The sequence below is a fragment of the Bos indicus genome, chromosome 29, assembly GCF_029378745.1.
Source record: "Bos indicus isolate NIAB-ARS_2022 breed Sahiwal x Tharparkar chromosome 29, NIAB-ARS_B.indTharparkar_mat_pri_1.0, whole genome shotgun sequence".
Classification (NCBI taxonomy): domain Eukaryota; kingdom Metazoa; phylum Chordata; class Mammalia; order Artiodactyla; family Bovidae; genus Bos; species Bos indicus.
The window spans coordinates 9,899,405-9,922,374 of NC_091788.1; the positions used below are offsets into that span (position 1 = coordinate 9,899,405).

General features: G+C 36.9%; 1 protein-coding gene across 18 annotated transcripts in view; it reads left to right on the forward strand.

Annotated features, from left to right (window-relative positions):
* PICALM (phosphatidylinositol binding clathrin assembly protein) overlaps positions 1-22,970 on the forward strand; it is a 103,472-nt gene that overhangs the window by 39,043 nt on the left and 41,459 nt on the right. For all 18 annotated transcript variants that reach the window (XM_070782965.1, XM_070782968.1, XM_070782967.1 and 15 more), the window contains exons 4-9: positions 796-898; positions 8,268-8,361; positions 15,246-15,357; positions 16,578-16,684; positions 18,797-18,838; positions 22,207-22,292. In XM_070782965.1, coding sequence (XP_070639066.1) covers positions 796-898; positions 8,268-8,361; positions 15,246-15,357; positions 16,578-16,684; positions 18,797-18,838; positions 22,207-22,292 — 544 coding nt within the window. The remainder of the gene's footprint in view (positions 1-795; positions 899-8,267; positions 8,362-15,245; positions 15,358-16,577; positions 16,685-18,796; positions 18,839-22,206; positions 22,293-22,970) is intronic.

Consider the following 22,970-nt stretch of genomic DNA (forward strand, 5'->3'; position numbering starts at 1 on the left):
ATCCTTTCCCTTCTCCAGGAGATCTTCCCAACCCAGGGATCGAACCCAAGTCTCTGGCATTGAAGGCAGGTTCTTTACCAACTGAGCCACAAGGGAAAGAGCAAAAATTTGCAGACTTCTTGAGCCAGGCAGTAGCTAAAACACAAGTTTGTTTGTTTGTTTTTAATAATATTGATTAGATTTTATGGTGCTGAAGTCTTCAAATCTCATGATTATGTTGAAGCAAAATCTTAGAATGATTTAGCTATTCACTTAGAAAGTTTCATTGAAAACTGTCATAGAATTATTTTTTGTTAGGCCTTAAATTTGCATATTGCCACTTATTTCATTGTACAATGCAGTCATTTTCTCTGCTACTTATAAGGTTGGCACCCATAAGTTGTGCTAAATCATATGCAACTAAAGATGGAAAAGTATGAAAAATATTAAATTGATTAATGATTTTGAGGAGAGGGATTTTGGTTCTGCAGGATGTTAAATTTGAGTTATGGGGTTATCAAGTAGTATAAGAAAGCAAGTTTTTCAATTCCCAATAAATAAAAGGAATGTTGGTCAGAATAAAGCAGAATTACTATTTTAGTGAAATTTTAAGGGGGAAGATTTTTCTAAGCCACATAAGACATACCTAACTTTAAAAATGTAAAATATTGTAGATGTTAATGTCACTTAATTCATATCACTAAATTGAAGGTGGAATATCAAGACATTGTGGCCACTGGATAAAATGAGTTGGTTTTCTAAGCTAATCGGGTTTTTAATATTTTATGAAATCCTTTTATGTTTCTTTTCTTACAGGATATGACATGTCTACATTTATTAGGAGGTATAGTAGGTATCTAAATGAAAAAGCAGTTTCATACAGACAAGTTGCATTTGATTTCACAAAAGTGAAACGAGGGTGAGTTAAGCTTTCTTTCATTCTTTTTCTTTTTGACATCTAATGAACTTGAATATTTTAAAATGTTAACTGCAGGCATTATTTGGCAAGCTCCAGGAGATGGTGAAGGACAGGGAAGCCTGGCGTGCCACAGTCCATGGGGTTGCAAAGAGTCAGACACAGCTGAACGACTACACAACAACAATAGGCGTTCTTGATTATGAATTACAGAGTTTCCAGCCAGTCTTAAAAAGATGAACTTAATGTTTTTTTAAGTATATCAGATACTTTTGCACTAGGATTTTCGAAGTTCTTATTAAATTTTTCAACAGCTTTATTGAGACAATTCACACAACATAAAATTCACCCTTTTAAAGTGTACAATAAGTGGTTTTTTTAGTATATTTACAAATTTGTGCAGCATCACTGATGTCTAATTCCAAAACATGTGTTTGCTTTTCTTCTGGACCTTGGCAGTCACAAATCTACTTTATATCTGTAAGGATTTGTCTGTTCTGAATATTTTTTAGGTTTATAAAAGTAATAAACTATTTTTTAAAAATCCAGGCAACATAGAAATCTGACTTAAACTGTTAATATTTTGCTGTATCTCATCTGTTTTCTGTGTGAAAATAGAAATAAAAATAGGTGTATGAAGACACATAGAAAATCACGTTTGGATCACACTATTTGAAGACTGCTTCCCTCCCCTAATAGGTATTTTAGATATTCTCAGTATCTGTGCACATAGAACCAGCTCGTTCTTTTGAATGGCTTTAGAATTATGTTCTAGATGTACCTTTGATTTATTTCGTTTTTTTAATCTTATAAAAGAAATGTATTGAATATTCTTTTACATATGCTTGCATTTTTTTTTTTTAATTTATTTTTGATCACACTGCTTGGCATGTGGGATCATAGTTCCCCAACCAGGGTTGAACCCGTGCACCCTACAGTTGAAGCACGGAGTCTTAACCACTGAATCATCATGGAGGTCCCTGTGGTTGCATTTGTAAGTGAAATTTCCTGTAGAATAAATTCTTAGAATTGACAAGTCAAACAATATATATATACATGTACCATTTTAATTGGAGAAGGAAATGGCAACCCACTCCAGTATTCTTGCCTGGAGAATCCCATGGACAGAGGAACCTTGTGGGCTGCAGTCCATCGGGTCGCAAGAGTCGGACACAACTGAGTGACTTTGACTACTTTGACTACCATTTTAATAGAAAACACCAAATTGCCCTGTATAAAAGTGGTACCAAATTATTGAGTTAAATATAGTTATAAGTACCTCTTTCACTATATTCTTCCATCATCATGAAAATGTATCTCATTAGGTATTTTGTTAGTTGATTGACTAACTTTTAAATGGTGATATTGAGCCTCTTTCTCTCTTTGTAAAAATACCACTCTTGCTTTGTTAATTGCTTTTTAGTATCCTTTGCCCATTTCTCCATAGGACTTTTAAAATTCTTCTGTCTTAAAAGCTTACTGGCAGTTTAGTCAGATGAATTTAGGTTGGATTTCTAGCTTTACTCCAATTAGATGAGGGATTTTAGTAAGATACTTCAGCCAGCTTGCTAACTTTTAAAAAATAATTTTATTTGAAATAATTCACTTCCTGAAATGCTGCAGGAACAATACAGATAGCTCCTATACACTTCACTCAGATTCATCAATTTTTAACATTTATTCGTGTATGTGTTTGTTTACTTTTTTGTTTGACCCATTTGAGAGTGGATTATATATAGGGGAAGGGAAGTGGCTCAGTCGTGTCCGACTCTTTGCGACCCCATGGACTGCAGCCTACCAGGCTCCTCCGTTCATGGGATTTTCCAGGCAAGAGTACTGGAGTGGGATGCCATTACCTTCTCTGATGAATGAGTCTACCTATTTGTAAAAATGTGACTGATGAAAACAGTGCAATCACTAGGTTATCACACTGCGAGTTCAGTTGTCAAGAGGGAGCAACTCAAAGGACATCACACAATCTATAAACCAAGCTGGAAGGAGCCATCCAGACTTTGCCCTGCTGAACCCTTTCTGGGCGATGATTAGACAAGTGCTCATATACCTCATGCCGTTTTACAGTTTATAGCTCTTAACATTTCAGTGCCTATTTCCTAAGAAAAAATATCTTTTATTACATATCCATCAATTGGCTAACTTTTTCCACATCATGCCACACAAACTGATGCTATTTTTACAGGACAGTATGTTACATGGAAAGGACTACATGAGACTACATGAGAAGGACTACATGAGAAGGGTTTGGGATTAATGTGCTGGCATACGTATAGCCCATTTGTACCATAGTAGTATGGTGTGGCACAGTTGGAGAGCGTTAACTTAAGCTTCAAGTTAATTCATCTGTGAATTTCTTAAATTTTATTTATTGTTATTGTTGGTTGCACTGGGTCTTCGATGCTGTGTGTGGCATTCTCTGCTTGCAGTAAGTGGGGCTACTCTCTGTTGCAGTGCAGGCTTCTCATTGCAGTGGCGTCTCTTGCTGTGGAGCGCAGCTCTAGGTGTGCGGGCTTCAGTGGTTGAGCACGCGTACTCAGTGGTTGTGGCTCTCAGGCCCTGGCGTGCATGGGCTGCGTTAGTTGTAGCACATAGGCTCGGTAGTTGTGGCCCATGGGCTTCGTTGCTCCATATCATGTGGGATCTTCCCGGACCAGGGATTGAACCCATGTCCCCTGTGCCACTGCAAAGTTTTGTAAATATTGTTTCATTTGTAGAATGGTGATGTTAATAGCATTTATCTATTAGGATCTTTGTGAGAATTAAATGATTTATTGTATATAATGCTTATTAGCACATGACAAACTGACAAGCTTTTGGATTTATTGGGAAAATAAATTGTCACAGGTTATAAATACTGCCCCCCCCTCCCTTTTTTTTAGCATTTATTAAAATTTTTTAAAAATCTATGTGATAAAAATTGTTGTCTTTGTTTTTATGGCTACGGTCTTTTAAGCAAATTCGAGTGGGGTTTTCTACCCCGAAGTGATCAATTGACTATGTTTTCATTGGATATTTTTATGGATTCAGTATTTTTATTTAAATCTTAACATTCATTTAGAATATATCTTGATATTAAAAAAGTGAGATGGAGATTAACTACAATTTCTAATAGAAATATGGGATATTCAAAGATCAAAATGAATCATTACCCTGTATGGTTAAGTGGGCTTCCCAAGTGACGCTAGTGATAAAGAACCCACCTGCCAATGCAAGAGACATAAGAGTTGTGGGTTCAATCCCTGGCTCAGGAAGATCCCCTGGAGAAGGACATGGCAGTCCACTCCAGTATTCTTGACTGGTGTATCCCATAAACAGAGAAGCCTGGCATGCCATAATCCATAGGGTCACACAGAGTTGGGCACTACTGAAGCGACTCAGCATGCATGCACTTGGTTAAATGACTTTTCACTTAAATACACTTACTTTAGCCCCTTTTTTGTTATTCTGGCAAATTCTTAGTCATTCTTCAAGATTTCACTCAAATATTTTTTTGAGGAAGCCTTTTTTTCTGTTAGATTTTTTATGACACTCTCATCCATGAAAACAGTACAGTCTCAGATTCTTATTTTCAGGACTTTCCACAGTGTCTAAACATAGTAGATGGTTAATAGTTTTTGAAAGGATTATTAGATGAGTTTCTAAATAGTACATTAAATGGTTCTATGAAAAATGGATCCAGTAAATTGCCCATTAATGTATCTTTTTTAGTTGGTTGTGTTAAACATTGGTCCCTTCATTTTCTTTTTGTTTAGCATTTCATTTTTTTGATAGTGTTAACTTGCCGTGTAGAATATCTTGAATTCTAAATTGGTACAATTTGAAGTGGTAAGACATTGTTAGTAACTAGCAAAAGAAAGAATAATCCAGATATTGTCTGTGAGTAAGAGTATGGATGATCAGCCTTTAATTCATTGCTCTTACATTTGGGAAGTATATGAATTTAATTACACTTGATTATAGAAGTAATAAATACTTGTGTTCTGCATGGAGTATGAATTGTCATGCATTTGGTTTGAATCATATTTGAGCATTTGGGTTTGTGAATTGAGTTTTTTGAAGTCAGTTGCTGACGTAGCTTGTGATAACTGTTTGGCTTTTTCTTAATTGAGAAATTTAAAGTTCTCTGGGAAGAAATGATGTGGAGGCTAGTGAGAGAGAGAAGAATAAAAAATGTTCCCATTGTTTCTGTCCTAAACCATTGGGGAGATGGCACCTTTTACTGGTAAGGTTTTTGGAAGCAACATAGGGTAGTGGTTAAAAATTAAGAAATTAATTTTGGAAATACTAGTTTTTAGATATCTGTGATTTTTCTAAGTTAAGATATCAAGTAGGCAATTTGACAGTACTAACTAGGACCTTTGAGAGTTCTGGTCTGGGTGTATAAGTGGCGGTTTGGTAATTTCTGCCTGGGGAATGACAGTATCCTAGGGAATAAGTGTAGAATGAGAGGGGAGGGCCCAGAAACATCTTGAGATACACAGCATTTATTTTAGAGAATGAGTAGAGGATGAGGAGACAAGGAAAGAGACTGAAAAAGTAATGGTGTGGTAGGAAGAAAACAAGGAGTGACGGGTATCAGGGATGCTAAGAGAGTAGAGAACTACAAGAAGGAGGAAAAAGTTTGAATGCTGCTGAGAAGTCTAGTCAAGTAATGTTGGCCTAGTATCCACTGGAGAGGCAACATAGAGGTAAAAGTGGAGCTTACACTAGAGTACGTTGAATAATGAATGAAAATTGTGGATTTGCCAGAAGAGTGCAAGGGAAGGAGAGGTGCAAGAGGGTGAAGGGTATTTGCAAGGGCATGATAATACTTATCTTTGGAATTATGAGCTAGATGAAAGAAGGGAATACTAGAAGGGATCAATATGGGTAGTGGTAGGGTTGATACATTGGAGTTTATGATGAAGTCAAATAGTTTTTGTCATGGGACACTTGACCAAGGTAGCTAGAAAGTGAAAAGGTGATTTGTCAGGATGAGGTGTCTGAATCTTGGCTTTTTCTTACATTTGAGGGTAAGGGAGTGGTAATGGGGGCTAGGGATAATGTGGTTTCTTGGCAGGCAGAAAGGTCCATCTAGTCCAGGCTATGGTTTTTCCAGTGGTCATGTATGGATGCTAGAGTTGGACTGTGAAGAAAGCTGAGCACCGAAGAATTGATGCTTTTGAACTGTGGTGTTGGAGAAGACTCTTGAGAGTCCCTTGGACTGCAAGGGGATCCAACCAGTCCATCCTAAAGGAGATTAGCCCTGGGTGTCCTTTGGAAAGAATGATGCTAAAGCTGAAACTCCAGTACTTTGGCCACTTCATGCGAAGAGTTGACTCATTGGAAAAGACTCTAATGCTGGGAGGAATTGGGGGCAGGAGGAAAAGGGGACAACAGAGGATGAGATGGTTGGATGGCATCACCGGCTCAATGGACGTGAGTTTGAGTGAACTCCGGGAGATGGTGATGGACAGGGAGGCCTGGCGTGCTGCAGTTCATGGGGTTGCAAAGAGTCGGACACGACTGAGCGACTGAACTGAACTGAACTGACGGTCAGGACATGACTGTGAGAATAGGGGATGTGGTTAAGGGCCTTTGAGATCAAGATGTTGGATTGATTGTGCATGTAAGATGTTGAAATTAACTGAGAAAAACTGAGCCAATGTTGAAGTCTTTGATGATACAGGGGAAGTGACCAGAAGGTCAAAAAATCACTTAGCAAGGAGAGGGAGGGAGAACTAAAGGGACCAACAGTGACTGATAAAACAGGGAGTGTGACATGTGTGGGGATAAAGAAAGGGCTGCAAAGAGGGGGTGAGGTCCTCATCCCAAACCCCTGAAGCTGGTACCAGTCAGTGAGGACATGGGTATGTATGAGTTAACACATCTTATTTGCGAGGGTTGTTGGACTAAAACTGGTCAACAGCTGCCTACATAAGGCAGTCCAATGTTTGTTCTTTAAACTCTTGTCCTGCAAAGAACTGTTTTTGCTTTTCATAGCTTAATTGTTTTTCTGGTATCTGGAGTTGTGTTTTAAGAGATAGCTTAGGGTAGAACAGCTATTTCTAAGTATGGATCATTTGCAAATGAGGGAACATCCATACATTTTTTTGAAAGGGCCTTGTTCCTCTACCAGAAGTTTATGAAAAGCTCTGCTTTAGAGTCTTATACACTTGGGTTTACATACACACTGACCCTAAAATCAATTTGTTTTCTGACGTTAGATACTCTCATAACCTCAATGAACCTAAAATTTCATTGTCTATAAGATGGGACAAGACCACCTGCAGGATTTTTCTGAAAATTTGAAAAACATACACCAAGCCCATAAGACAGAAGCCTGGTCTATAGTAAACATATTGGTGTTAGTTGTGTGTGTTAACTCTATTGCCTCTTATTTAATGTTTTTGGTGTCAGTTTCATAAAATTCTAATTTATTTGGTACTGCTGATATTTATCTTTCTTTGGAAATATGTAACAGAATATTTTATTAAAAACAATTTCTCTTAAGCATCACTTATTTCAATGGCCCGATTAGAATGACTTGGTAAAACTGTCCTTTATATTGTAATAATTTTTTTTTTAATTGTATATATTTGAGTATATAACTTCATGTTTTATTTATGGCTATGCTGGGCCTTTGTTGCTGTGCACAGGTTTCTTTCGTTGTGGAGAGCAGAGGCTCCTCTTTGTTGTGGGGCACGGGCTTCTTGTTCCGGTGATCCCTCTCGTTGAGGAGCGCTGGCTCCAGGGCCCGAGGCGTTAGTAGCTGCTGCACTTGGGTTCAGTAGTTGCAGCTCACAGGCTCCAGAGTGCAAGCTCAGCCGTTTTGGCACAGGGGCTTAGTTGCCCAGTGGCAAGTGGGATCTTCCCAGACCAGGGTACCAATCAGCATTCCCTGCATTACAAGGAGGATTCTTAACTACTGGACCACCAAGGAATCCCTAAAATAATTTTGATTTGAGCACAAGTAAACTACTTTAAATAAAGTGGTACTTGCCAAGACTTGTATTCAAGTGCTGTGTCCTCTTTAGTGATTTGAGGGAAATGCCCTTTAGATGAATGAGTAGTGTGAGCATCAGATGATTTCCTCATGTGAAAAGTATAGTATAAACCTGGTTATATATTGTAAGCTTTTATTTTTATGTCTCATGTTTTACATCTTTTTAGTTTGAAATGAGCACTTTAATATTGGACATACGATATTTTCTGTTTTTGTTTTTCTATATGATTTCTACTTGAGGTTTCAGGTTCAATAATGACATAAAAACGTGTGAAGTTTGGTAACAACTTGTTCTCTGTTTAAATAGAGAACCAGTTGGGAATTTGAAATATAGATTTAATAACAAACTCAATTGTTTTTTTCCTTAAACAGGGCTGATGGAGTTATGAGAACCATGAACACAGAAAAACTCCTAAAAACTGTACCAATTATTCAGAATCAAATGGATGCCCTTCTTGATTTTAATGTAAGTTGATTACATAAATGCTTTTGTAATTGGGTATTTTAAAAATTTCATCATTTTAATTAGATTTTTTTATCTCAAGTTGTCATAGACTAATTTTTTCACACTATTATCCTATTTGGCTAAGGATTTTCTGTAAATGTAGCCCCAAATCAGATTACTTTATATTTTAATAATTGCTTAAGATTTACTCTGATTTCTTTGGTGGTGCTTCCATAATCCCCGCTATATTATAGGGTATTCAAGCCAAAGAAACCCAAGTAAGACGGTAGGTGTTGCAAGAGGGCATCAGAGGGCAGACACACTGAAACCATACTCACAGAAAACTAGTCAGTCTAATCACACTAGGACCACAGCCTTGTCTAACTCAATGAAACTAAGCCATGCCCACGGGGCCACCCAAGATGGGTGAGTCATGGTGGAGAGATCTGACAGAATGTGGTCCACTGGAGAAGGGAATGGCAAACCACTTCAGTATTCTTGCCTTGAGAACCCCATGAACAGTATGAAAAGGCAAAATGATAGGATACTGAAAGAGGAACTCCCCAGGTTAGTAGGGGCCCAATATGCTACTGGAGATCAGTGGACAAACAACTCCAGAAAGAAGGAAGGGATAGAGCCAAAGCAAAAACAATACCCATTTGTGGATGTGACTGGTGATAGAAACAAGGTCCAGTGCTGTAAAGAGCAATATTGCATAGGAACCTGGAATGTTAGGTCCATGAATAAAGGCAAATTGGAAGTGGTCAAACAGGAGATGGCAAGAGTGAACGTCGACATTCTAGGAATCAGTGAACTAAAATGGACTGGAATGGGTGAACATAACTCAGATAACCATTATATCTACTACTGTGGGCAGGAATCCCTCAGAAGAAATGGAGTAGCCATTATGGTCAACAAAAGAGTCTGAAATGCAGTACTTGAATGCAATCTCAAAAACAACAGAATGATCTCTGTTCGTTTCCAAGGCAAACCATTCAGTATCACAGTAATCCAAGTCTATGCCCCAACCAGTAACGCTGAAGAAGCTGAAGTTGAACGGTTCTGTGAAGACCTACAAGACCTTTTAGAACTAACACCGAAAAAAGATGTCCTTTTCATCATAGGGGACTGGAATGCAAAAGTAGGAAGTCAAGAAACACCTGGAGTAACAGGCAAATTTGGCCTTGGAATACAGAATGAAGCAGGGCAAAGACTAATAGAGTTTTGCCAAGAAAATGCACTGGTCATAGCAAACACCCTTTTCCAACAACACAAGAGAAGACTCTACACATGGACATCACCAGATGGTCAACACCGAAATCAGATAGATTATATTCTTTGCAGCCAAAGATGGAGAAGCTCTATACAGTCAGCAAAAACAAGACCAGGAGCTGACTGTGGCTCAAATCATGAACTCTTTATTGCCAAATTCAGACTTAAATTGAAGAAAGTAGGGAAAACCACTAGACCATTCAGATATGACCTAAATCAAATCCCTTATGATTATACAGTGGAAGTCAGAAATGGATTTAAGGGACTAGATCTGATAGATAGAGTGCCTGTGAACTATGGATGGAGGTTCGTGACATTGTAGGGGAGACAGGGATCAAGACCATCCCCATGGAAAAGAAATGCAAAAAAGCAAAATGGCTGTCTGGGGAGGCCTTACAAATAGCTGTGAAAGGAAGAGAAGCGAAAAGCAAAGGAGAAAAGGAAAGATATAAGCATCTGAATGCAGAGTTCCAAAGAACAGCAAGAGATAAGAAAGCCTTCCTCAGCGACCAATGCAAAGAAATAGAGGAACACAACAGAATGGGAAAGACTGGAGATCTCTTCAAGAAAATTAGAGATACCAAGGGAACATTTCATGCAAAGATGAGCTTGAAAAAGGACAGAAATGGTATGGACCTAACAGAAGCAGAAGATATTAAGAAGAGGTGGCAGGAATACATAGAAGAACTGTACAAAAAAGATCTGCACGACCCAGATAATCACGATGATGTGATCACTGACCTAGAGCCAGACATCCTGGAATGTGAAGTCAAGTGGGCCTTAGAAAGCATCACTACAAACAAAGCTAGTGGAGGTGATGGAATTCCAGTTGAGCTATTTAAATTCTGAAAGATGATGCTGTGAAAGTGCTGCACTCAATATGCCAGCAAATTTGGAAAACTCAGCAGTGGCCACAGGACTGGAAAAGGTCAGTTTTCATTCCAATCCCAAAGAAAGGCAATGCCAAAGAATGCTCAAACTACCGCATAAGTGCACTCATCTCACATGCTAGAAAAGTAATGCTCAAAATTCTCCAAGCCAGGCTTCAGCAATATGTGAACCGTGAACTTCCTGATGTTCAAGCTGGTTTTAGAAAAGGCAGAGGAACCAGAGATCAAATTGCCAACATCCGCTGGATCATGGAAAAAGCAAGAGAGTTCCAGAAAAACATCTATTTCTGCTTTATTGACTATGCCAAAGCCTTTGACTGTGTGGATCACAATCAACTGTGGAAAATTCTGAAAGAGATGGGAATACCGACCACCTGAGAAATACCATTTCTCGCCTCTTGAGAAATCTGTATGCAGGTCAGGAAGCAACAGTTAGAACTGGACATGGAACAACACACTGGTTCCAAATAGGAAAAGGAGTATGTCAAGGCTGTATATTGTCCCCCTGCTTATTTAACTTCTATGCAGAGTATATCACGAGAAATGCTGGGCTGGAAGAAGCACAAGCTGGAATCAAGATTGTCGGGAGAAATATCAATCACCTCAGATATGCATATGATACCACCCTTATGGCAGAAAGTGAAGAGGAACTCAAAAGCCTCTTGATGAAAGTGAAAGTGGAGAGTGAAAAAGTTGGCTTAAAACTCAACATTCAGAAAACTAAGATCATGGCATCTGGTCCCATCACTTTATGGGAAATAGATGGGGAAACAGTGTCAGCCTTTATTTTTGGGGGCTCCAAAATCACTGCAGATGGTGACTGCAGCCATGAAATTAAAAGACGCTTACTCCTTGGAAGGAAAGTTATGACCAACCTAGATAGCATATTGAAAAGCAGAGATATTACTCTGCCAACAAAGGGCTGTCTAGTCAAGGCTGTGGTTTTTCCAGTGGTCATGTATGGATGTGAGAGTTGGACTGTGAAGAAAGCTGAGTGCCGAAGAATTGATGCTTTTGAACTGTGGTGTTGGAGAAGACTCTTGAGAGTCCCTTGGACTGCAGGGACATCCAACCAGTCCATTCTGAAGGAGATCAGCCCTGGGATTTCTTTGGAAGGACTGATGCTAAAGCTGAAACTCCAGTACTTTGGCCACCTCATGTGAAGAGTTGACTCATTGGAAAAGACTGTGATACTGGGAGGGATTGGGGGCAGAAGGAGAAGGGGAAAACAGAGGATGAGATGGCTGGATGGCATCATCGACTTGATGGACGTGAGTTTGGGTGAACTCCGGGAGATGGTGATGAACAGGGAGCCCTGGCGTGCTGCGATTCATGGGGTCGCAAAGAGTTGGACACGACTGAGCGACTGAACTGAACTCAACTGAAGCTGAAGAAAGTGATGGAGAGGTGAAGAGATTGATGTGAAAATCTGCTTTTTTTGATAATGGTTTTTAGATGTTAAAAATGTACAAAAATTTTCCTTATGACTGTCTTAAGATTTCACTTTTTGTCCACTTTGCAGAACTCAAAGCATGACAGTTATTAAGAAATAAAGGGAAATTCAAATATACTTGTAACAATGTATCGTATAGCTATTGCCCAAGGACTCTGTTTTCCCTGGGATTTTTGTTTTAATGACTGCTACTTGAACTGAGTTTCTAGCTTTGTTATTTGTAGTATGTTGGGTGTTGGAAGGAATGATGCTAAAGCTGAAACTCCAGTACTTTGGCCACCTCGTGGGAAGAGATGACTCACTGGAAAGGACTCTGATGCTGGGAGGGATTGGGGGCAGGAGGAGAAGGGGACAACAGAGGATGAGATGGCTGGATGGCATCACTGACTCGATGGACGTGAGTCTGAGTGAACTCCAGGAGTTGGTGATGGACAGGGAGGCCTGGCATGATGCACTTCATGGGGTCGCAAAGAGTCGGACATGACTGACCGACTGAACTGAACTGAACTGATGTTGGGTGTTAGCATTTTCAAGTCGTCTTTTTTGGTGCATCTAGCTTAAGATATTTTATTTTAGACCTTGTAAGTGTAAGTTAGTGATTGAAACTGTGACAGTTTTATGCTGAAATTGATTTTCCTTTAATGCTGTGCTGTTACTTGATAATCTTTAACTTCTGGAGGCCAGGGACCAGCTTTGCTTTTCTCTGCAGTGTCCCTGTTGTCAGTACTGTGTGGCACATAGATAGTGTTCAATAAACATTGAGTAAATGCATCCCATAGGTACTTTAGAGACTAGAGCAGATTCTCAAGCTACTGTTTTTTTATGTGGCTTGTGAACTGAGAACATTTTTAAATGGTTGCAAATAATAGAAAAGGGGTATTTTCACATTTTTGAATGGTTGCTAGTAATAAAAGAATTTTTTAAATAGGTGAAAAGTATATGAAATTTATATTTCAGTGTCCACAATAGTGGTTTTAGAACAGGCTCATTGGTTACATGGCTGCTTTCTTTGTGGTAATAATGGGGCCAAGAAGTTGTGACAGATCCTGTGGCCTGCACAGTCTGAAGTACTGAGTCACGCCCCTAGTTTGCTGGCTCCTAGTCCAGAAGACAGGGGATTAATGTGACTGCTAAACTTAATTTTGATTTTTATAGAGAAAACATCCAACCATGATTTTTTTTTCCACTTGATTTATTGTGGATATCTTTATAAAATTGCATGTTCTTTTCAATGTATTATACTGTGTTGTATGTAATAATTTATTGCTTTCCAGATGGCTCAGATGGTAAAGAACCCGCCTGCAATGCAGGAGACCTGGCTTCAATCCCTGGGCTGGGAAAATCTGCTGGAGAAGGAAATGGCAATCCACTCCAGTATTCTTGCCTGGAAAATCCCATGGACAGAGGAGTGTGGCGGGCTACAGTCCATGGGGTTGCAAAGAGTTGGACACAGCTGAGCGACTAACACGTTACTTGTTGATAAATGTTTAGGGCATTTGGTTTTTTAGTTCAGAAAATGGGAGGAAAAAACAGAAGGGAGGGATACTAGATACTCCATGTGTGTATTAGATAATAGTGTATCTATACATTTATACGGAGAAGACAATGGCACCCTACTCCAGTACTCTTGGCTGGAAAATCCCATGGATGGAGGAGCCTGGTAGGCTGCAGTCCATGGGGTCGCTAAGAGTCAGACACGACTGAGCGACTTCACTTTCACTTTTCACTTTCATGCATTGGAGAAGGAAATGGCAACCCACTCCGGTGTTCTTGCCTGGAGAATCCCAGGGACGGGGGAGCCTGGTGGGCTGCCGTCTATGGGGTCACACAGAGTCGGACACAACTGAAGCGACTTAGCAGCAGCATACATTTGTAAGCCTATTTATATAGAATTAATGCCCTAGACAAAGAATTAGATGGTCAAAGGCCATAAACATTTAAGTTTTTAATAAATATTGCCAAATTATACTCCAAAAGGGGTGAGCCAGTCACTAGTCAATAGGTACCTGTTTTTCTTTGTTCTTATTGGTGTAGAGTAATACCTTGGTTTTGACTGTCTTGATACCTACTAGTCTGGTAGTCAAGAGAGGATAGTTCAGTAATTTAATTTGATTCTTTTAATTTGCGTATTGGTGAAGTTGAACTTCTTTTCACATTATTAGCTATATGTATTTTTTATTTTGTGAATTGTCTTATAGAATTCTCTCTATAATGCAGATTGATCTTGTCAGATATTCTGAAAATATTTACCAATTTGTTGCTTACCATTCAGCTTATATTTTTCTTTACCTAACAAGTTAATTATCATGTACTTAGTTGTCTAGATGGCAACCCAGTCTAGTATTCTTGCCTGGACAATCTATGGAATGAGAGCCTGATAGGCTAGAGTCCATGGGGTCATAAGAGCCAACACAACTTAGCAACTGAACCACCACCACCACAGTTATCTTAAAAGGAACTTAAGTAACTTGTTCTATCCTTTTGATTATTTTCTTGTTAAGCTAAAGGTATTTCTCATATATCTTGGTAGACAACTGCTTTTTTTGTTTTATTAAAACATGAGTCACTAATAATATTGATCATTGGATACATGTATATATATGGGTGAGTCCCTTTTCTTTTCATTTGAAACAAGCACAACATTGTTAATCAGATATACCCAATACAAAATAAAAAGTTTAAGAAAAAATAAATATTGAACATTTATGTGTAAAATACTGCATCAGACTCTACATGAGTATGTCAGTTAATTCTCCTGTAACCATATGAGGTAGAATATTATAACCATTTTGAAGTTCAGTTTGTTTGTAATATTGGGAAAATTATTTCTTTTAAAAAAATATTTTCTACCTAGCTTAATTCAGTTCTTTGGTGATTATAGTAGCCATTTAATAAATATTTTTTTTATTTAGAAACATTCAGTAAATTCTTCATGACTGAAGTGAACTTAGAAATGGGCTTTATTTTGTAATTAGAAGTATTTAATGTTGAAATGAACTTAAAATACTTCTGAGATGTAGCCTAAGAATTTCAAGAGTTGAAGGGTACTTTTGTTCTCACTGACTTATTTCTGAACTAAATTCAGTGTTATAGGGTTTGTGTTGTGGCTTTTAAATAAATCTGAATTCTTCGATTAATATTTTTGCACTGTATGGCTGTGACTCTGATTGCTAGAGATAAATGTCTTTTTCTGTCCTACGCCTAAGTGTTTGAATTCATTGTATTTTACTTTGAAGGAAGTCATTGTCATTTTAGAACAGAACATTAGCTAATGTGTTTTTTTTTTCCAGGTTAATAGCAACGAACTTACAAATGGGGTAATAAATGCTGCCTTCATGCTCCTGTTCAAAGATGCCATTAGACTGTTTGCAGCATACAATGAAGGAATTATTAACCTGTTGGGTAAATATTTCTATCATTTAATAACGCTTTATTTCTTATCTTGTGTCATTGATAAATAATATTGTCTTAGTTATTACTTAAAGCTGCCTTAAAATTCATTGAGATATAGTTATTCATTGAACAGTTTGGAGAAAAGAATTTTATACCTGACTACACATGCTAAGTGATTAAATAATTATACAATTAGAATGTTCAGCCAGATGAACTATGCACTTTTTAGATACATCTGTATTTTTTTCTATCAGTTTTATTTTCAGAAATAGAAAAATTTCTTAAAAATTAAGTTGGAATTTTCTGTCTCAGGAAAATAATTTCCTCAGTTTATTCCAAAATGAATTTTTAATTGTAAAATTGGTACTTTTTTCGAAACCTAATTTTTAGATTGATAATTATTTTAAAATAAATACTTTTTTAAAGGATGTTTTTTACATTTGAGGCATTTTAGGAGTATGTGGTGCTTTGTTGTGTATTACGTATATAGGGCATTCAGTTTTGCCTAGAGATGCTACTTTTTTTCAATGGAGTTTGAATGGAGTAGAAAAGTAATACTGCAAAGAGTGTCAAAGTATCAAGTGTCAAGATGTCAGATATATTTACTCAAATATATATGTTCTCCCTTTTCAGTAATTTTTTTAAAAGAATTTATTTAAATTTGATTTTCATAGGCAGGGGTAATACAAACTCATTTAGGGATGCTTTAATCCATGGAGATAGGGAAACTTTTTTTTTTTTCCCACAAGTGAAAAATGGAAAGTTTTTTACAAAGTTTTAGAAAGTATAGTCTCCCACCTTGGTATAAATTAAGCTCTTTACTGCTGTTTATGTAGGTTAAATTAGTTTTCCAAGTGACATCTGGACTTAGAAAAGTTGCCATCTTTCTTAATATTATTTAGAGTATTTGGAAATAGGCATTTAGCACTGTTTTAAATGGAGTCAAATGTGATCTATATTAACATGCAAATTATACTTAGAGAATTGTTAGGGAAGAAGTATTGTAGGAAAAACTGGTAATAGTAAAATCATAATTTCTTAATTTTTAATATAGCAGCATCTCTATTTTAACTTGCTTTGAATACCTAAGCTAATTTAACACTTTTTTCTGTAGGGTGAATGTGTTTTCTGAGACATCAGTATACCATCGGCTGTTTTAAATCTTTTTTCTCTTTTGAGTATTATATTTTGATATGAATAAAAGTATGTTTATAATCTGTTTTTGGCAGAAAAATATTTTGATATGAAAAAGAACCAGTGCAAAGAAGGTCTTGACATCTATAAGAAGTTCCTGACTAGGATGACTAGAATCTCAGAGTTTCTCAAAGTTGCAGAGGTAAACTGTGTTTAAATGACTGTATCTCTTAACTTGGTTTCTTTGTCTTTAAGTGTACATTTCAAAGAAATCAGTCTTTACCCAAGTGAAAGAAGTGTCTTAAATATAGTAAGGTACATATTCAGTTATAACACTACACTATATCGCATTCTGTGCTGTTATGAATACATTATATGTATTCATACATAAATACATATACGTTATACGTATACATATTCATGTTATCGTATGAATACGATATAACATTGAGTATTACCCTGTGTGTTTAATCTAGTATTGAATACGAAAAAGTAACCTAATTTTTAAATGCTTTCTCTGTAAAATCAGGTAGATGGTGGTGATTTTTATGTTTGGAATTGGCTGTATATCGTAGAAGATTTATTCTATTAAATGTGGTAAAGAATATTCTATGTTAGTGCAGCTCTCCTTCCTTCAGTAAGACTTGCAACCAGAGCCATATGGTTCAGAATGTTTTCTTCCCTTCAGAAGTGAACTTAATGCATTTATTGTTTGTCATTGTTTATGAAAGCTATGAATGTAGGTTATAGAATAATTAATTTTGTAAATCTTTTTGAAAAATGAGTTTCTGAGAGTCACAGAAGGTAGTTGTGGTAATGCTTATAGGCATCATCTTGCTTCCACAAGGGCAGCACTTAAAGAGTTTTTGTTTTCCCTTTCTCTTCCATCTACCTATTATTACCAGAGGTGTCTTGTTAGGGTAATTCTAAAAGATGAATACATTATATTATTGATCAGTAATATCGAAGTAGTTCATCTGAAACTGGCAAGTTGGTGATTCTGCCTCTATTACTGTAGTGATGTTTTATTCTGTAGCAGGTGGAGTAAGATATAAAAAGATGATGAGACCTTTGAAGAAAATAGCTTTGTGGTGTTAAAACTATTTTATGAAGTATACTGAAATTTATTTTGATTTAAAATATCTCTCAAGGAGAAATCAATTTTTCCCCCATATCTTTAGGGTCAGTCACGTGCAAAAACCAGAAAGAAGTAGTATTTATGATGATTCTAGTAAATTCTTTAAATACGTTTACTTTGTTGACCTTTCCCTTTGGCTTTTGTTCTTTGCATTTGATAAGTTGTATATACTGACTTAAGTTTTAAGCCTTTATTCGCCTCCAGATCTGCTGGTCGTACCCTGCAATGGAATGGACCATCCACTCCATAGGAATACTCCCCTACCTTAAGAATATTCTTTGATGAAGTGGTCTTTGGGCTCGCAGTTTCATTATGAGACCTTAGTTCTTGGAGTGAAGACTCAAGTAACTTTTTCAAATGTGTTTGAAGATGACAAATATATCATTCAGTGATTAGCTTTGAAGATCTTAGTATGAATTATTTTATCAAATTTTCTACTGATACCATTCTGGAATTGGCCCTTAAAAGGTTGAGAAAAGAAAGGGAGAGTGATTAGAAAATGAAATAGTCATATAGCATAAATATGACTATTTTCACTGGAGGGAAAAGAATTTTTAAATTAGGGTTTTGGAATAAATAAGAACGGTTTTTGTCTTCTTTGCTGGAATTTGCCTAGTACCTGAGCATCATGAAAGTGTGTTGGGATTGCTTTGTGGGGACAGTTATATCCTGGTTAAATATCACTTGGTATTTGTATAAAACCTGTCCTGCTTGAGTGAATGTAGGTTTGAAATCTGTGGTGACTGCAGGGAAAGTGTACTTTATGGTGAAAGAGTGAGTCATTGTTGTTAGGTTTGTTCCGTAACTTCTTCTTATGCTCCAACAGGCTTTTTCATGGTCAGCCTTTCTAACTCTTGGTGTAGTGTTTTTGTCACAGAAATGATGAATTTTTCAGATTGTGACAAGGTAGCTTCTTTAGGTGTTTTGAGGATGTGGAGATGGTAACTTAGTAGCCTTGTTGAATTTCCAGCTCTCCTTCCCCTCCTGTTAGAACTTTTAGAGCCATCACATAATACCTAAGTCTTTAGAAGTATTGAATGATATCTGTGGGGATTAAAGAATTCTTCCTAAAATATTGCTTATAGTACTAGTCATAAATGTTATTTTCTAAATTTTACTTATGAAACCCCTTATTGTAATTTTGTCTATTAAATACGATGCTGCTTCTTCTTACAGCAAGTTGGAATTGACAGAGGTGATATACCAGATCTTTCACAGGTAAGTATTGTTGTAATGTCAGTCTGTGTCTGCTGTGTTCTACTAGGTCTGAAGGGTACAAAGATGAATAATATGCAGCTCTTGCTGTCAAGATCAGTGGAATTTTTCTTGATTTTTAATGTTTTGATATATTGCTGCTGATTGTTCTAACATTATAACCATATAAAAGTCTACTCATTTCTTCTTGGTGGAACCAGCCAGTACTCTGCTGTTCTTCTGGTTTATTCCCTTTTAGTCTCTGTTTCTCATCATCATTACCATACCCGCCCCCCTCCCCCCCACAAAAAGTAAGAACTGAACTTAGAGAATGGTGTTTTAAAAACAGAATCTTCACTGTACTATTGGTAGAGAATTATCTTACACAGGATTTGTTTTTCCAGTTTGAAACCTTCCACTTTGGCTCTTTGACTCAGGTAGATAGATTCAGTTCAGTTCAGTCTCTCAGTCGTGTCCGACTCTTTGCGACCCCATGAATTGCAGCACGCCAGGCCTCCCTGTCCATCACCAACTCCCAGAGTTTACCCAAACGCATGTCCATCGAGTCGGTGATGCCATCCAGCCATCTCATCCTCTGTCATCCCCTTCTCCTCCTGCCCCCAATCCCTCCCAGCATCAGGGTCTTTTCCAATGAGTCAACTCTTCGCATGAGGTGGCCAAAGTATTGGAGTTTCAGCTTCAGCATCAGTCCTTCCATTGAACACCCAGGACTGATCTCTAGTCCAGGATGGACTGGTTGGATCTCCTTGCAGTCCAAGGGACTCTCAAGAGTCTTCTCCAACACCACAGTTCAAAAGCATCAGTATAAACCTCAAAACATTGCTCTTGAGTCCTGCCTGTGGCACCAGCTGGCCCTGTGATCTAGGGAAGTTACTCTCTGCTTCAGTTTCATTATTTCTAAAATGTAGATATTACAATACCCACCTGCCTCAGTTGGGAGGATTAAGAGTTAAGACTTAAAAAACATTTAGCACATTAAGCACTCAGTGTTAGCTACTATAATATTATTTTTTATTATCCTTATCTTAAAAAAATTTTAGGAAGGAAACTTTAAACCTGCAGTTTTTTCTGGCCTTTTCTGGTGTTTGTTTATTGAGTATTAAGAATGAAAGGACCTGGCATAAACTACCCTTATGTATTAACTCTCTCCTCAGTAGTTATCTCTTTTACCTTATTTTCAGTCATTCTGGGATTCTTTTAAATACTTTGCTTGTTAATGGTTCTTACTGTTTTTCTCTGTACTCACTTGTTCTGATTCATCTCTTTGATCTCCAGGCTAAGGGTATATACTAGATCTAGTTATGAATTGTATGCAAATAAAAATTTTTGTATATGCCCACATGAAATAATTGACCTGATTAAGATTGAGCACATTATTGCTATAGGCTAAGAGTCATTGTTTGAACAGTATAAGCTGATTTGACAGTTTCAGATGGGAAGGGAGTTTGGGTGAGAATGGATACATGTATATAATATTGCTGAGTCCCTTTGCTGTCCACCTGAAACTATCACAGCGTTGTTAATGGGCTATATGCCGATATAAATAAAAAGTTTAAAATAAATAAATTTAAAAGTAAAAAGATCAACCTCAGGCCATACTATCATATGTGTCTGTACTTTAGTATGCATGGTATTATACTTTAGGAAAGATGGTAGTTATACACGAGTGGAAATTTTTAAAAAGTGGAAATAGTTGGGCTGCTGATTTGTTGGGGTTGAGGGATTGCACATGTGTCCTCAGATCAACACAGAAGTTCACGTTTCCTACCATGTCTGTCTTGTGCTAAGGGCTTGATATAGAGAGAGAAAATACAGGATGAAGGAAGTTGTTCAGGTCATAGTTGACACAGAAATTAGCTAGCACTGTCTCTTCCAACTGCTTTTGGATAGGTGTAATTCAGAAACTTTGTATCAAATCCTAGAGAATATTTGGTGTAAGTGAATGCCACTGATGTATTTGCTTTACTTAAAAAGTAGTGCACAGTTCCTTTTCAGCTCACTGAAAAGGTTTCCTTTGGAAAATAAGTAATTAACTGTTCATATTCAGTTGAGATTTGACACATAGACGGAGGGTTTCAAGCTAGTCTTTAAAAAAAAATTGAGGTAAATATCTGTTTGAATGAGGATTGATAACCGTAAGCACTCGTATAATCAACACACCACTTAAGATGTAAATTGTTTCCATCAGCCTCTGTCCCCCTCTAGTCACCCCTAATCCGCTCCACACAAATCACTATTTTGAATTCTAATAGAGTAATTTTTATCAGTTTTTGAATTTAACATAAATGGAATCATGTGACTATTTTTATGTGTGGCTTCTTTTGCTCATCATGTTTTGAGAGCTGTCTATATGTTAGATATACCATTAATTAATTCTTTTTAATTGCTGAATAGTATTCCATCATGTGAATTTACCACAGTTTTATCTCTTTTCTAAATTGGAAAATTTGGAAATTTTTGGATTATTTACAGTTTTTTAACTGTTGTAAATAAAGCTGGAGCTTCCCTGGTGTCTCAGCAGTAAAGAATCCACCTGCAGTGCAGGAGATACAAGAGACTTGGGTTTGTTTCCTGGATTGGGAAGATCCCCTGGAGAAGGAAAATGGCAACCCACTCCAGTATTCTTGCCTGGGAAATCCCATGGACAGAGGAGCCTGGCAGGATATAGTCCATTGGGTCGCAAAAGTCAAACACATCTTAGCTACTAAACCATCAAATAAAGCTGCTTACAAGTCTTTTCTTGTGGAGATATGCTTATCTCTTAAATAGTTAGAAATGGAATTGGGTAATTAAGGTAGGTGTATATTTAGCTTTCTTTAAAAAAAAAAATCCATGTCTTTTTTCAAGGTAGACGTATTCCCACCAGCATTGTATGACAGTTATATTTGCTCTGTATCCTCAACATTTGATGTTGTTAGTCTGTGTAACCATCTAGTGAGTAAGAAGTTGTATCTCACTATGATTTTTTGTTTCCTTGATGTTAATTTTCACTTTCATTTGTCAGTTTCAAAACAGTGTTTGGACACTTTGAGTTACTCAGTATTTATTGGAGCTCACTCAACGATACGTCCAGCTTTTAGGATTGTTTTTATTTAAAATTTAAATAAGTTAAATATTAAAATATTGCGGGATTTTCTTAATGTCTTATGTTCACATAGACTTAGTTTTTATAGCTTTGATTGTTTGTTAATACTCTTACCAGATGATGCTTATGTAATAAAAAAATAGTGTCATTCTTAGATAGCTAAAATGCCGCTGTTAATTCATTCATGGGGAATATACCTATTTTTCTTTCTTGTATTAGATGATTCTTGATTTACTTTGAGTAATGGTGTGATTATCATGAAAGTCTTAATATTTGTACAATTTAGGCCCCCAGTAGTCTTCTTGATGCTTTGGAACAACATTTAGCTTCCTTGGAAGGAAAGAAAATCAAAGATTCTACAGCTGCAAGCAGGTACATTATTATTCTTTGTGGGGCAAAGAGAGGTAGTGCTGTTTCTGAGAAAGTAGTAGATGAGTCTAGCTGAAGTTACAAGTTATTTAATTTTTCTTTATCTTGATTTCACCATTTATAAGTCAAGTTTATTAATAGTATCAACCTCAGAGAGTTGCTCTTAAAGATTAATACATGTAAATTTTTGTGGCAGTTTCTATTTTCAGTAAATGTCAGCATTTGTTAAGATGATGACAGTAACTGTGGTTTAGAATGATGTTCATAATGTTAGTATTTCTCTTAAAGATGAAATGCATGGGTTCATATGGTATATTATAAGCCTCTTTTTACAGATTTGATTGACCCTCACAAATAACCCTGTGAAGTATGCAGTAGTAATTCAGGGACTCAGAACTAGGATGTCCAACATAAGATTTCACCATCTTTCTCTAATGCCAGTTCTTGGGGGTGATTGGTGACATATTTTCATCATTCTTTTAAACTTTTAGCTGATTTCCAAGGCTAAGACCAATGAACCTGGCAAATCATAACTAATATAGATCATCTCATTGACCTTGTAATGTTGTTATTGTATTGGTTAGTAGAAGAAAAACTTTTGTATAATAGGTTTTTAGAAATATAAGGCCCAATTATTTGAGAAAGTAATGGCAAAACATAGCCAAGTAGCTTCAGGTATAC